Source organism: Myiozetetes cayanensis, unplaced genomic scaffold (assembly GCF_022539395.1).
Source record: "Myiozetetes cayanensis isolate MyiCay16 unplaced genomic scaffold, myiCay2020 scf4, whole genome shotgun sequence".
NCBI classification, from domain to species: Eukaryota; Metazoa; Chordata; class Aves; order Passeriformes; family Tyrannidae; genus Myiozetetes; species Myiozetetes cayanensis.
Window position 1 is genome coordinate 36,274,311 of NW_026087631.1, and position 16,603 is coordinate 36,290,913.

General features: G+C 36.7%; 1 protein-coding gene across 5 annotated transcripts in view; it reads right to left on the reverse strand.

The window, feature by feature from the left end:
* Nucleotides 1–16,603, reverse strand: part of NTRK2 (neurotrophic receptor tyrosine kinase 2) — a 203,105-nt gene that overhangs the window by 102,712 nt on the left and 83,790 nt on the right. For 2 of the 5 annotated variants that reach the window (XM_050329718.1, XM_050329719.1), the window contains 2 exons: nucleotides 13,103–13,171; nucleotides 5,928–12,243 (listed from right to left, as the gene is read on the reverse strand). The exons of the other annotated variants lie outside the window; for them this stretch is intronic. In XM_050329718.1, the coding sequence (XP_050185675.1) occupies nucleotides 12,206–12,243; nucleotides 13,103–13,171 (107 nt within the window). In that variant the 3' untranslated portion in view covers nucleotides 5,928–12,205. Of the gene's footprint in view, nucleotides 1–5,927; nucleotides 12,244–13,102; nucleotides 13,172–16,603 lie in introns of those variants that run through there. 5 annotated transcript variants of the gene reach the window in all.

Here is a 16,603-nt window from a genome sequence, read left to right on the forward strand (position 1 = left end):
GACCACACCTGTAACTAGAGGAACCCGCTATCCCTAGGGGGTTACGTGGCTCTTGCAGGGAAGGGACACTGCATTTTCTTGGGGTTCTCAGATTATGCTGGTAGCTCCATCCATTTGGTCATATTACCTTAAAGGGATAAGAAACTCTTAAAAAAAGCAGATTCTTCATCAACTGAGTGTTTGGAATGTTTGTTTTTTTTTCTCCAGTACAGTTTCCAGAGGCATTATAATTTGGTTTGTTAAAACAGTAACAACTTTTCTTTTGTTACCAACAAATTTCTTCATGTTTTCATGATGTGGTAGCAGAACCCAAGGAACAAGATATGACAACCTGAAGCAGCTAAGTTTCTAACCAGCCTACAAAAATGAAGCAAAAAATAAGTCCTGATCCACTCACCCATTTAAATTTTTATAAGAAAACAACAGTAACATAAGATCTCACTACAGATGTCATTTCTTAAATGAAAACTCATTTTTAAGAGTACAATTACAACAGATTACTGACCTTTTGTCTCACTAGCAATGCCATCTGGCACTAATTTAATTTCATATTGCCAAGCAATTATTGCTAAAAAATTAACTAATATTCACACTTAGAGATATTTTTTTTAATTCTTAATGAAAAAAATATACAGATAGGGACCACCGTTCCTTACAAAACAAAGATCAATACAGTACTAATGATTCAAATACCAGCATAGAGACACTGGAGTCCTGAATTTAAAATAAGATAGTCCTATTGAATTAAACTCATTGATCTGGGTTCTAAAGCAAGTTTCAAAGTATGTATCACACAAAAATTAATTCACTACTAGTAGTAAAAAAATGAGATTACTTTATTCACTGTGTTAGTAACACATCACTAAAACTGCAATATATAGCACTATTTTACACATACATAATCTCTTAAAAGATCATTTTGTAGAAAAAATGAAACTACAGATAAATACAGATCTTACATGATATCTGGCTATTATGGACTAAACACCACAAAAACCTTACCGTTTTAAAGTTAAAATTGCATTACTTCAATTGGCTAGCATTTCCTTTTTGTGTTAAATGTTTGGCAGGACCTAAGATGGATGTCTACTCCTTCAAATGTTAATAGACATAGCTTTAACCATTTTCAAACAGTAGGAGTAGTAGTACTTACAAATGATAAGTATATAAGTTAGTCTCCTAGCTGATGTGAATTTGTTAAAGGAACTGACTCATACTTTTCTTCATCCCTACTGATTTTGAGTTCCTCATGATTTTGCATACCATGCAGATACATTCACTGCTGGACAGATTGATCTGTTAGCATTTTACAGCTACATGGCACAAACAGAAACGCAATGCAAGGAAAGGCATGGGAGAATCAGGCTGCACAAGCTGTGCACTTGCAATGTGTAGGCAGGAATGGTAAAATGTTTCATGATGCTAAAGAAAGCATTTACACATTACATAGGACAATTCAATGCGGTACACTGGCAGACTTCCCTAGAATCCTAAAGCAGATAACATAATTCAAGTAAGAGAAAGATGCGACTGCAGGTACGACCACAAAAACACACACTAGTTCTCCCATCCATAAATGCAGTGATGACAAAAATCCCAGACAAATAAACACCCCTGATTTGTTTTACAGGGGAATACAGTGCTGTGCTCTGAGGTCAGAGCCAGGGCTCTGTTGTAACCAGAGAAGCAGCAGCACAAACCCTTTGCAACCTGCAACACGCAGATGGAAATCCTCATGAATGGTGAGAGTTAAAATTACAATGATATTCTGTATTGAACAAATAAATCTCACAGTAGCCTGATTTATGGCACCCAAAGCAAGACATGCATGTCTCCAAATCGGAAAAAAAGATTTTTTGGAATTCCCACTCCCCTCCTGGAGACAATCAAACCCTTTGTGATTTGATTGATCACACAGTAACTAAGTCTCTCTGCCATCAATTCTCAGCCTCTCTGCTTCATCTGCCAAAGACTGCCCTTTCCTGGCATAAGTGGCTGTCCCCTGGCAATCACTGATCAAACCGCTATCATGTGGGCCATCTACATATCACTAGTGGTTACAGCTGCTCTCACCATGGGCAAAGTTCAGACTATAACCCAGGAGCAAAATCTGCTGGAGCCTTGCCATTGGGAACAACTGACTCCAGAGGTCACACCGTAACCTCCTAATGGCAGGTAATAACTTCACCTGTGTCCCAGGGTAGTTGAATTCAACAGCAACAAGTTACATATTCATTTGGATTCCAATGAAGTGTGAAGTAGCAGCAGGCAACGGAAACCTGGCATCCTCTTTAGAAAGAAGAAGTAGTTATGATAAATCTTTGCCTTCCTCTTAAAGAGGCACATGGCCCTTCATGGTTTTTTTTTGACACCATGATGAAGTATGATAAAGTGTGATTCTTTACCTGGAAAGAGACTGCCAACTCCCAAGGGAAAAACAAAACCTACGTACAGGAAAAGGTAACCTGTTGTACCACACAACAGGTAGAAAGCTGGTCTCGGCATGTTCTGCCTCAAAAACTGTACCTCAGATGCCTGGATAAAGGAAATGCTCAGGCAAATCGCAAAGCACTTACCTGATTTTGATGCATATTCTTGTAAGCAAACAAATGCAGAGTTGGTGATTTGGGTGGTATTTAAAAAACACTCCATGTATTTAAAAATTATACTGCTAAGCAATTAGTAATAACAGAGAGTTGTGTGGCAGAACCCTTCATAAGACCCATCAGGGGCTGAGATATTTGTCAATGGGCTACTTGCTACCCAGAAGACAGACTTCACTAGGCAGACAGTTACATTACAACACAAAGGTAGTACCTCAGTCTGCCAAAAAAATTACTTAGGGCTTACAAAACTGAGACAAACTGACTTGCTAAGTCATATAATCACCTGACATTAATGAAAAAGTCAATGAGCAGGGCTTACCATGAGAAAGACAATACTGATATTCTTTCACATTGACTTTTAGCTCATATTTAAGGCACATACACAGCTCTGAATCTGAATGCAAACGGATGTATTATGTAATAATACAGTACATACAGGCCTTGGATTTTTCCCTGGATTTTTAAGACATGAAGTGTCTTAACAGTGAAGACTTAGGACTATGCATTAATTGTATTAACTTCTTAGGACTATGCATTAATTGTATAGTAGAAAGTGCACCACGAATCTCTGATATGGCTAGCCATATTGACCTTCACCCTGGGACCATCTGGGGATGAAAGGTGTAAGCTAACTTACAACCTATGACCTCAGCATCATGCTAGGTCTCATAAGTAAGCATTAAAATTGATTGCATAGCATGCATCTTTAGAAAAAGAAAGTGGAATTCTGGTTTAGGCAGCAGGGTCTATGCTGGGACGTCTACTAGTGTGAAGATATTACAAACACTCAGCATGGGCTGAGAAACAAAATGAAAGAAACATTACCCAGCCCTCAGACAAAGGTTTATATAGAACCAACTGTTTTCTTGGATCTTGTTCCCTAAGGCAGGGATGATGCATCCCTTCCTGAGGAACCATCGACTTCAGTGCTGTAGACACTGGAATCTTGCTAAAACCAGGGGAAAATATGGTGACTCTTCAGTGGATCATGCCAGTCATCAAGAAACTGCACACCCAATTGCCCATCTGCATTTTCACCATTTTCTAGTTTCTGACCCTAATCCCTAATACCAGCTATAAGGAGTTATTGAGGAAATGTGATCCGTGGTGTCATTAATATGTGGTTCCCAACAGATACTTCTGTATTTTCCTTCTGCATATCAGCTATCTTGGGAACGCGTCATGGCTAGAACAGCCAGTTGAATATTTTGCTCCTTTTTAGATGTGTAAATAGCACAGCACTTTTATGTGGCAAGAATAAATGCGTGTATGAAAAACACTGTCACACTGAGATTCTAACTTATTCTGAGACAGTCGCAATGTATTAGGGAACTAGATCTGAAGTTTATTCCAATGAAAACTGAAGAACTCATGGCATCATAAAATGGCATAGTGGGAAAGAACTATGAATTTGAAAACTACAGTAGAACAGCAAATTGCATAAATACAACAACAAAGTGATTTTTAAATCAGTTCTTCGATTACCAGAGCAACAACTCCAATCCAAATTAATTTCCATTTGTCTTTCAAACACACCTTTCTGTTCTCTTCACTGACACTTGTTTTAGAAAACTGCACAGTGTATTCACTTTTAACAGGTAAAACACACTGCCAAAACGTCTTTCAATACAATTATCTATATATTAAAAAACAGTATTTTGTGACTTTTTGCAACTATTATCATTGAACTGAAACATACAAAGAACTGCTTATTATGTGCTCTGCATTTTTCATTGAGAGCCTGATTACTAACATAATAGAGGAAGAAACATCAATTACTCAACACGAAAGGTGAGTTTAAATTCATTTTACCTTTAAAATAGTATCAGAATTATAAACTAACCTATTAAATTAACTTTTTATTCTTTAAGTATTTTAATGATGAAATTAGATGCAAATTACAATTTCTTAAGATAAAAATATCCAATACATGCTGTTTGTATCTTTTTTCTCATTTAAAAGAACAAAATATAGACTTCTGCAACAATACTGTTAAGTTACAGTTCATTAAAAAATAAACCCTTGTTTGGATTTTTACACTAATTTAGATTATCAAGAACATTAAGACTTTTTTATTTCTTATAGTGTTGACTACGGGCAGTGTAAATGGCTATTTTCACTTTTGCCTTTACTCAGCTTCATTTTTTGATTGTTCTTTCTAGATAATAACACCCTGCTCTACTGAGTTTGCAAACCCTATATTAAGAGTATTTCAATGGCTAGCTTGCTACCACTCAGAAAAATATCAAACAGATCTCAGCATCTTCTTCTGTTTGCATTTTCAAGAATCTAACATTTTATATTGTTTGAATACTTTCTTTAAAATATTGTGTCTACCAGCTTAATCAACAGCACAATTTACCTGCAAGTCTTATTGAAAGCTACTCTTAGAAAAAGAACTAATCTTTATACTGAGTCTGTTTCTTCTAGATACTGAGGATATATCAAATTAGTTCCAAAAGCATATTTTACATGGATGGTGATAAAAAAGCATATGTATAAAATACACTGCATAACATCGCAACTGTTAAAAGAGGTGAAAAATTTGAAATTTCCCTACAGGTATACAAAGCAGACTTGGTACAATACTCAGAGACCTCCTGAGCTCCCAAAAGAGAAAAATGTACCAAAACATTTCAGAAGCAAAAAAATTAACATATAATCTGCTGCAGTCCAAATACAGTAATCAAGTTAATGGGAAAATATGATGCGTCCTAGTAAAAAGCAAAAAGAAGAGAAAAAGTTGGACATAAACTGTGACATAATCGTTTCATTTGTGTACTCCATTTCATTAGATCTGTCAAGAAATCCAGATGGTCTGGGCCAACAAACGAAGTCACAAAGCAAAACATACCCTTCAAATCACAGCAGTGATGTTTTCTCAAAACAGTTTGGAAAATAAGCACGGCTTACTTGATTGGTATTTAACCAATCAAATGAGTAGGGGAAGCATGGCTTGATGGGTAAAAGTTGCTGTCTTATGGCCAACAGCTGAGTATGTAGTCATTTGATCTGAATACCCATACATCTGATTGAAGGTACATATTAAACGCACACACATTTAAATTAAGTAGATACAAAACTACTGCAAACAGGGTTTGAAGGGTGCTTTATAAATATGGTAGCCATTAGAGATGCTATAAAAATATAATCAAGGAGTAGAATTTCACTGTTTATCAGAAAACAAAAACAACAATAGCACATCTATAACAGCAGGTAATTGGTGAGGAACTCAGAGATTTATATATTTCCTAATGCAACGTGCTTTTACTAATGAAATACGAGATGTGATCAATTTACAGGCAGTGAAAAACACAATGATATGGAATTAAAAGCTTTATTGGCCTGTTAAAAGTAAGTTGATCGAGTACATTTTTTATAAATATAGATTTTCCAAACTGTTATGGTAGCATTTGTGAATAAAACCAATGATTGTCTGTGATTTACAAGACTATGAAACAGTTTCAACAGGAAGAATTAGAGGGAAGAGAGGGAGAAAAGGCTCACAGTTTGCTGATGGATCACAACTATGAATTCTTTAATCACGGAATCACAGAATGGTCAGGTTGGAAGGACCACAGTGGGTCATGTGATCCAGCCTCCCTGCTCAAGTTGGGTCATCCCAGAGTATGTGGCACAGCATTGCATCCAGACAGTTCTTGAATATCTCCAGCGAGGGAGACTCCATGACCTCTCTGGGCAATCTGTTCCAGTGCTTGTTCACCTGCACAGTAAAGAAGTTCTTCCTCTTATTCAGGTAGAACTTCCTGTGCATCAGTTTCTACCTGCTGTCTCTTATTCCAGTGCTTGCCACCCACGATGTGATGCTATGGTAGAACGCAATTTCATGCTATCATTTAGAATATGACTTTTTTTGTGTGTATGAAAAAAATGATTCAGAAATGAATGCTTATTTTCTACATTTTGATATTGACTGAATGACTCTTCCTGTTTTTAAACTGAGCCTGAAATACAAAAAAGACCCAGGAACATAAAGCTCTGAATGGCAGTGGAAGACACCTAAAAAATATTTGTCAAAGACTCTGGTCTTGGGTTTGTGCAGTGGTGTGGCACCCCAATTATGCTCTCACACTAATAAAGCCAATAACATCAATGAAACAGTTATGTTGAAAAAAAGGTCTCAGGATAAAAATCAAGATTTCTTTCCTGTTTGGTCGACATGCCTGATGATGAGCCCTACTCTGCCTACACAAAGGAAAAATCAGAGCCATCATAAGGAAGCCATGACTTTACCCTCTACTTGTTTGAATATCAGATGGTTCCCTGAAATCTTATATGGTTGTTCTTGTCATTCCAGCTGAGGAACGAAGTTACAGTGAAAATGTGTATGCAATGAGACAAGCTTCCTCCTATATTAAGACATAATCTGCTTAGTAACACTGCTGTGACTTGCTGCCTCTAGAGATTACAGGGGAATTGCTCTCTTCAAAATGAAAGCAGTTTGGCTCTACACTGGCTGCAACTCTGCTCCAGGCCAGGACATATATGCTTATCCACCACACACCATGCAGCTGCAAAAACATAGCTAATCATGGAGGTTGCTGTTAAAATTAGAAGGATATAGCATCTCTATATGAAAACAATACATGCTCTAATGTGGGCTCTTTCAATCTATCTTTTATGATGAAAATAAGGGAAACAGTTAACCTGAGGTTGGTTAAAAGACAATAACATGTTCTGCAGGTTCAGTCATACAATCTACATGCTTGTAGAACTAAACAGCTACATTTATTTCCAATCAATACATCATTTCCTATTTTCAGAGCAGATTTACTTTGTATGAACAAAAGAAGAACAGAACAAATGGAAGATAGCTTCAGAAGTTTGGGTATACACATTCTTATGGAAATGGGACAATGGCATGGGCTGTAACACATGTGAAATACACAACATCAGCATTCTCTGCGCTCCCTATAATGCTGTATTCATATTTCTCAACACTTCCAACCATCCACAAACTCTTGCTCTGAAGATCAGATGACAAAATCTGGAACAACATGGATCTACATTTAATTTGGAATACTTTACAACATCACATAATGATTACAAAGCCCCTCAAAAGGATATTCCAAGACCCTGCACTTTTGTGCCCTGTGGAGAACAGAGTTTACCACAGCTCACAAAGGAGGACATTGAGCTCTCTTAAGAGTAGAAAACAGAATGACTGAAAATTGGAAGGAAAAGAAGAAGCCAGAGAGAATTATGAAGATGCAGAAAGTACTAAAAACCTTTAGGTAAGCTTTTGGGGTTTTCTTTTGAAATAAACATGAGCAAAATACTTAGTTGCCCAATCCACTAAAAACTTTCAAATTATTTCAAGTGTTAAATATACAACTGGAAAAGGACAGTTGAATTAAAAAGAGGCCAGAAAGGATGCATTTTTTATCTATCTGATAACAGCTTCCAACTTTACAAACCATTTGCAAGTTTTTAAGCATTTAAACGGATGCAAACAAAGTGATGGTCTTCATGGTGATGATTAATTGCCAACTTATCATGAATGGCAGGATAAAGGGATTAACAAACTGGACCTCTGCATGAAGGCTGTTGAGTAAGGAGCCAGTTGGACTGTACTAGTCATTCCTGCATGGCAAAATTCTGTATGTTCTTCAGTTTTTGAGAAACCATGCTCAGAAATTAGCTTTCCTAGGAAAAAATATATTTATAGTCCTTCTGACAGTCAAAAAAGAAAGACTAATTCCTGCAAGAACTATTTGAACTAAAATTGTTTTCAACTAGCTGTCCACAGGTTTTCTTGGCATTGTCTGCTGTTCCCAAGGATCTTGATCTTGCTCCCACTGAAATGCATGTTTTTCTTCACTGCTGCCTGGGAGAAATCCAGCTGGTAGAAAAAGGCAGTGGCAAGGCTGAAGGCTGCCTTTCACAGATTAGGGTACTCAGAGACATATTGCCATGAAAACATCTCATAGTAGCCTCTGTCTGACCCGGCTGTGAGCTTCCATGACTCTCATAAAAGAAAGACATGATCCCCAAACACCTTTCTTCTGGAGCAGCCTTTTTGAGTGCCCTCTGCCTGGCAGGCAGCTGCAGTAAGTACAACACTGGGCTCTGCCCAGGAACAATCCACTTGTTTGCAATACAGACCTGGCCACTGGTCAAACTTTGACCAAATTCAACACAAAGAGGTTTATTTAACAGAATGGATCATACGACTTGCCCCAAACCAAAACATCCCTGGCAGCGCTTCCTCTCCAGTCCCCAAACTAATCTATCCATCAAACTACTCAACAGCTTATCTAAGTATGTCTCTGAGTATATTAAATGTTTATTTAAAATAAATTCTAGTACAAATAAACCCCTTCTAGCAGAACATTAGAAATATGTTTTTATTTTAGTTTCATGTCTGGCACAGGGGAAGAAAATAGCAACTCTGCCTTTAGACATTTCATAGCCTCTTTTATTGCTCAGTGAAACAATATAAAAGCTTTTTAATGTCAAATCCTGGCTGTTCAGCAATTTTTACCATGTTAATGGTTCCTGCATGATTCTTAGTTTCAGTCTCACTTTATTTTAAGGAGGTCAAGAATTTGTAATTAACTGAGCCCTTGGTAAACCGACACCATTTGGGCAGATCATAATCTCTACAGTTACAAGCAATGTCACTTACAATCAAGCTGAAAGACAGGAGCTAGTCGGTACCGTAATTTCCACATTAAGCTCCCTTAGCTTTAAGAGGCTCTGTCCACATACTGAAAAGGAACCATTTTAGGAACACGCAGTCTTTCCGTCAAGCATTAAACTTCTGTGTTAAGACATTATTAGTAACAAATCGGGTGCTGCAATTCATAAGGTTTTGTGAATATCTGTATCAAGTAATAGTGCACCGTCTGGCTAACATAATGTAGTACAAAACATGTAAGAAGGATATTCTACAATATAGATATAAATATATATATATATATATCAGTGATGCATAAATCAGTTGTTGTTTATTGAAGTTACCTCCATGATTACATAAAATCCAAAATACTGTGTCAGTACATACTGAAACATTTGAAGGTCAAATCTACCCCTGTATGGCAAAGATGAACTGCAAAGTGCTACAAAATAAATTACAAAAAAAACCGTAAAATCCCCAATCAATAACTGTGCATATTTATGCATATAAATATTATTAATTAGAAAGAACTACCTTTTAAAGTTAAATATTTCAAAAATCAACTGCCAAATTCCAGCTCTTTGAGTTTTCATTTTCCCTGCCAAAAGCAAAGGGTTCAGATTCTCACCTCATTTATTTGGAAATAAATTGTGAGCACATAACTGAGATATGCTGACTTTGTACCAGCAAAACCTCAAATTGGAATTTCAGATACTGGTCAAGCACTGCTCACAATCCAACATATGTCTGATGTAAGTCCACTGACTTTAGTTCAGATCTTGCTGCTAAATGATTCTCCACTCATTCAGCATCAGCTCAATGACATCAGATATTTCAACAGGAAGACAGATGCATGGTTAAGCAAGAAGTCTGAGAAGAAAATAATTAAAAGGAAATTAAAAGTGAATCAGTAATCAGAAGAGAAAGTTATGATCTCTGAAAAATAAGACTATGTCTACACAGACTTAGGGAGGAAAAAAAGTCAAACATTCCTAATACTGTTTTTGAAGAACAGCAGAGCACTTGTTGTCATCCAACTTCAAACAGAACTATGATGGATATCCTTAATTGCTGCCATCCCTCCCCAGATCACCACAGTATGTGCAGGGCGACAAAGACAACACGATTCCTAGGTCATCAGTAGACTTCCAGCTCTGTCCTCATTTTAGCGTGGGGAGGAGAACACATCTTTGGGACAGATTTTTAGCAACTACAGCTCCCCATGCCTAACCAGTGGCAAGACAGAGGAAATACCTCACCACACAGGCTTAGAAGAATGCAAATGTGGACATATTTCTTGACTAGAAAGGCTATTTCCAAAACTTGAGCACAGGAGGAATAAAGAACTCGGATGCAAGAGACTCAAGAGAACACAAGCAAAAAATTGAAGGACTAAGAATCTTAAAAGGCAAAAAGCAAGAAAGTTTATAGAGATAGTACAAAAGAGTCAAGACAGTATTGTAGCAAGAGAAGTATGGTGTATGGCTGTAAAAGACTGCGGTAAAAGACAATGGTGTTACAATGGAAGAGCGAAAATGGCTGAAATTAAAAAGCAGTAACAATGAAAAGCAAATACTGGAGAGACATCTACTCTGCTTTTTTATTACACATCTCAAAAATGTAATCAAAATGGACAGAAACATCACGGTTTTTTGCTGCTAGTCTTTGTAGCTCTCAGTTAAAAACAAAACCAAACAACCAAACCAGAAACTTCGTATTTCCTAGAATTCCTTAAACTGAAAAGATCAAAGCAGAAACTCAGGTAAATAGAATGAAAATTAATTTAACTGTATCTAAATGCCATACTTGCTCTTGCAATATGCACATGCCTTCACTTAGCTGTATGTGTTAAAGTTATCTCTTCCCTGAAATATACTGAAGCATATTCTGAAGCATACTTCACAGTTAAATATGAACAGTTAAACAAGCCTTTAAGTCTACAGTCTGAAGGAACAGCCACATACTGTTGTTATTCTTGTTCTTGGCTCAGAATCAGCATTCTGTCTTACTACAAATTTGTATGTTTATCTAAATCATAGAATCATAGAATTAACTGGGTTGGAAGAGACCTTCGAGATCATCAAGTCCAACCCTTGATCCAACCCCACTGTGATTACTAGATCATGGCACTCTCAGTGCCACATCCAGCCTCATCTTAAAAACCTCCAGGGACGGTGAATCCACCACCTCTCTGGGCAGGCCATTCCAATGCCTGATCACTCTCTCTGTAAAGAATTTCTTTCTAATATCCAACCTTAACTTATGGACTATCTTGAATAAGCATGACCTAACTGAATGTCTAAGTGGTGGGGCCGCTTCAATACCCAAACACACTCACAAACAGTACTGCCACCTTTCCGTACACATTTTAGACTCTCCATCTCCCTGGTAAAGTCAGTGGACCTACATTCATAATAAGATTTGCAGGGCCAGCTCTGCAATTTACTGCTTCATGATATAAGACCATATCCTGCATATCTACAAGAACTTAACTTTAAAGAATGTGAGCATTGCTACTGAAATCAGTGAGCCTTACACACACACTCAAGTAACGTAGAAGTTTTGCAGAAGCATTAATGCAATAAAACAAAAGCAGCTTTGCAGTTCACCCTTGATAAATATTATTTATAAACCCAACATCTTTCCAGTTAAGTTCAAACAGAAAAAAATAGTTGACAGAGGAAACACAATAATGTCATTTCATCTCAATGTCATTTTGGAAGATACAGTGAGGACAAGGCAATATGAAAGGGTGTGGTAGCTTATTTCTGGACTTTCTTGAGTTTTTTAGCTGCCTCAGGGCTTGGCTTTGCCCCGCTCTTGCAAAAACAGCTACTGATTTGAATGTACACCAAGGGAGGTGACACTTCACTGGGTAAGAACACTGTCCACTCCCTACTGTTCAGCATACAGATTCCACAAGCTCAACAGCCCCTCTCTCATCTTTTCCTTATTTCATTTACCCATCCAGTGGGATCTTATGAAATAAAACAAAACCTAAAAGAAACAAAATAAAATGTGAGAAATCATGCTTTTAAAAAGAAAAAAAAAAAGAAAAACAAAGAAAAATTAATACAAAAAACCAAACACAAATGAATATTTGACAATCAAACACATACACATAAAATGCATTTAAAGCATAAAAACTGTATATGAATATATGAAAATGACAACATTAGCTCTATCTTGTGGCCCAAGATTTTATTTGTTTACTAAAAATGTATAGAGCGTGCTATACATTTGTCTTTAACATAGAAAAATACTCATATTGAGATGTAATGTAATATAGAATTTTTCAACCAGGGACTGTACTATGCATGGGTTAGAAAAACTTCAGTCAGGTATTCTGCCTTGTGCAAAGGTTTATGGTGAACAAGCCTGGTGTGCACAATCAAGTTTTCTGTCTTTAGGACGTTACACCAACTAACTGAAGGATACCCCTCTACACCACAGAGATATTCTAAGTAAAACACCAGGCTCCTCTGTAACTTTCCACACTTCAGCTCTGTGTATATCATCATTTCTGCCTGCTCCAAACAGGCTCCTGCCCTTAATGTCATTAAATGACTTTGTAAAGGCAGAAAAACCTGGGGGAAATACTAGTCAATTATCTTGACACTTACTGTTTTTAAATATCAACAGGAACTTAAACATCAACAACTAAATATGATGGCATATTGAAACACAAGTAAAATCCCTGAGACATGTTCTGTTCTAAGATGGAGAAACCTATCCCCCAAACCTTACCTGACAGCCTAAGGCTAAGAACTTTAAAAAATGCTATGTTAGGGCCCTGTGTAAAATTCAACTAGCTGACCCTGTGGCACAAATACTTCCTAGAACAGCATTGTCTTACCCAGTCTGTTGTTATCTGATGCAGTTGAGTTATTATGTACATCACTGTTGACAGTCACCATTACTTGTTCTAATGACATTTGAAAAAAACACATGTGAGAATTATACTAATCATCTGCAAACACAAATTTCAGCAGTAGTTTCTGTTTGTTTGTTTTCTTTTTTCTACCTTGCTTTAATAAGTCCTCAATATTTGTAAACTCTGAAAGCTTATCAATATTCCACAGAAATTTAAACAACAATTCAGAGCCAAGTCTTGATTTGTTTTAAATAATTGGAACTTACATTATAAGTTTCAAGAGAAGTTGTATTTGACTACTAGTAACAATGATTAATTCATTTACACTGTGTTTTTTTGCTTGTCCTAACCTTGAGGCACTCTTAGTACTTCTACCCTGAAAGTAGGTAATCACACCTACAGAAACTGAATGTGCTAGTTTGTGCAACCCCACATTTCTAAAAGCATGTGGCAAAATGCTTTTTCTTTGAAACAATTAATAAGGTTTAGTGTAAAGTGTCAAGAGAAAAACAAAGGGCTCTGCTAATTCACAGACAAAAATATAGTATCAGCCTCACTTCAGAACAGGAAGTAATTTTCTGAAGGATGTTTAGAAGCTACAGGTTAGATGGAAAAGGAGAAATGTTGCTGGGGTTTTGGTAGTCTAGAACTGAGAGCTACTGCATGGTTGCTATTTTCCTTTCAAATTTCCTAGTCCATTCAGACTTCCTCTGTGGACGTTTGTTTTCATAAATATGTGAGATTGCATACATTCTTGTCAACTAAGTCAAAGGATACATACATATATTTATATAAAACCACATATCTAAACCACACTTTTAACACCAAAGCAAACCATTGCAAGTAAAAGATTTTTGGCCTTTCAGTTTGTTTCTTACCTGGTCTGCTGCAATCACAGTAAAACCATACAGCTGTGTTTAAAGTCATCTCTGAATTTTAAGAAGTTTCAACTTATGAACTACTACTCAGTGAATAGTACACGGGCAAACACAGGTAGAAAACCGATCTTCTTACAACTCCTGCAAACTTCAGATCATGATAAACCATATATGCAGGGGGTTAAGAAAGTGGTGAAACTATTTTAATGAAAGTAAACCAATGAGTTCTTGCAAACCACCAGAGGTGCTTAGGGACATGGTTTAGTGGTGGAGTTGGTAATGTTAGGCTAATGGTTGGACCTGATGATCTAAAGGGTGTTTTCCAACCTAACTGATTCTCTTATTCTATATTCTTAGTTGCATTTGCATGTAACCTATTAGTCAACAGCGGTATCTAAAACAACAACTATGAAAGAAGCCTCAGACCTAGGACCTGAGCAGTCTACAGGAGTCAAGAAGTCCACAAGAGTTTCGAAGTCCTACTGAAGGCAGAAGAATTATCAAATGACTTTTTAAATGTATTATAAAATCTTTATTAAATATTTATTATTAACTCTTTCTTTTAAAGAAAAAAAATTGGTTAATAGAAAGGAAAACAAGAGAGAAAAGAAAATGGTGAAAGTAAACAAAAAGGTGGAAAAGGAGAGTCTATTGACTTTATTCACTGAAACATGGAAAGCAACCAGGTGAAGTACATAGAAATGAAAAGGATATGTGAATACAGCACAGTTGTGGGGAGTGGGGCAGGGGGGGACAGGGGAGAGGAGGAGGAAGTGGTGTGTGTGGAGAGGATAAAAAGGTTCTAGAAGGACACCGATGAAATGGAACAAGGAAATAGGACTGAAATATAAAGATGCAGAAACTGAAAGGAAGTGCTTTAAAATAATGGTTCCAGAAAAAGTAGAAAAAGCTGCAAACTCATTTGGCAGCAGGCAATCTGAACTTAACTGGTACACTAGATCTCTGACTATTTGGAGTCATTGAGATAACAAAGGCAAAATGTTACGGGCAGTGGCTGTTTAGAAGATCCCTTATGACCTAACTTTCAGCCTCTCATTTGGCTTTTCAGAGTTCAAATGCTCAAATGCAGTCAGGCAAGTTGAGGCAAAGCCTGATTTTGGCTTGAGTTGCTGTCAGGGCACTGGATTCTAAGTTTAATATTAGTTTCAAAAGAACACTGCTGCTATATAAGCTGCTACTCAGACTTCCAGAGGAAAGTACACTAAAGAATAAAAATAAAATCTCAAAATAAAAGTGGAAAATAGAAAAAAACTATCCATCGTCCCTGTACAAGGAATGACAGAACTTCATTCATCCTTTAAAGGAACATTACGTATCTGTATCTCTCAAATGCAAATTTATCCAAGACAGTAAAGAAAATATTAAGTAGTTTAAAATGTAGCCTAGTGATAACTTTAATTCAACAGCAGCTCTCCATTCAAAGGGCTTTGAAATCAGCACAGTATTAATTATTAGTCTTTAAACAAACATCTTAAAGAATTTGGAGTACACTACTTTGAGACTACCAAATTTAAGTCTAATTGCTCTCCCCCAAAGAGAAAGTGTAGTTTGAATTATGTTATTAATAAGGATCCACTTGAGCCACTAGTGAGGAACTTTTTTAATCCTACTTTCTGGAAGTACCACAGATGACTATCCCATGAGCTTTGCAGACCTATATCTTGGATACTGGATGATCCGTAACGTCCTAAGAGTTTACTGTCATTGGAGCTGAATAAAACTGATGAATTGTTTCTAGCTTTTCTATTCATTAGAGAGGAAAGAGTAAAAAAAAAGGTATGACAGTGAACTCCTGTGTTTATACATCCTGAACTGCTTCTGACAGAAGAGCCTTTCATAAATATGATCCTTTTTATATGTAAAGAAGCCAATTTTTTTCCTTCCTCAACCAGCACACAACAAAACACTGAGCAGTCACTGGCATCATAATATCTTATGCATCATAGCATCTAATGTATTGCCATATTTTGGAACATCTCTGTTCTGAGGATAGTCACACATCCACAGGCTCAATTTCTACCTGTCCCAAACAATCTCAATCATCCCCCTTCTCACTGGTTATGCTCCCTACAAGCCCCCACCCAAATCATTCAGAAAGGAAAATGTTACAACGTGGTCATATTCTGAACTTTTTTCTCAAAGCAAGATGCTAAATTTTAGCTGTCTAAAGTCCTTTATGCTCCAGCAGGATTTGAAACCATGTATTTCAGTGAGTTGTACATAAATTGGAGGTCTTCAGTCAGACTTACTTGGTCATTATAAACCTGACCTAAACTCTGTCAGAGTAAATAAGTTTCCTGTAATGACGACTTAACTGAAAAAAATCCATAAATTTTATATATTCACATCCCACTTGCCAGTTTTGTCTCTACATATGAGTTGCATAAATTTGGAGATCACGTATGTAAACTCAAGCATACTAAATAAATAAATAAATAAATAAACTAAAGCAAAAGAAGTGCTAAGAAATTGAAGCTTTCTATAATGTAAAGTCTCATCTCACCTTCTCTCTTCACCAAGTTCATAAGGTTTATTCTAAGCAGAATGTTATCTGAGGCCTTGATCCAAACAGAGTATTTTGAAT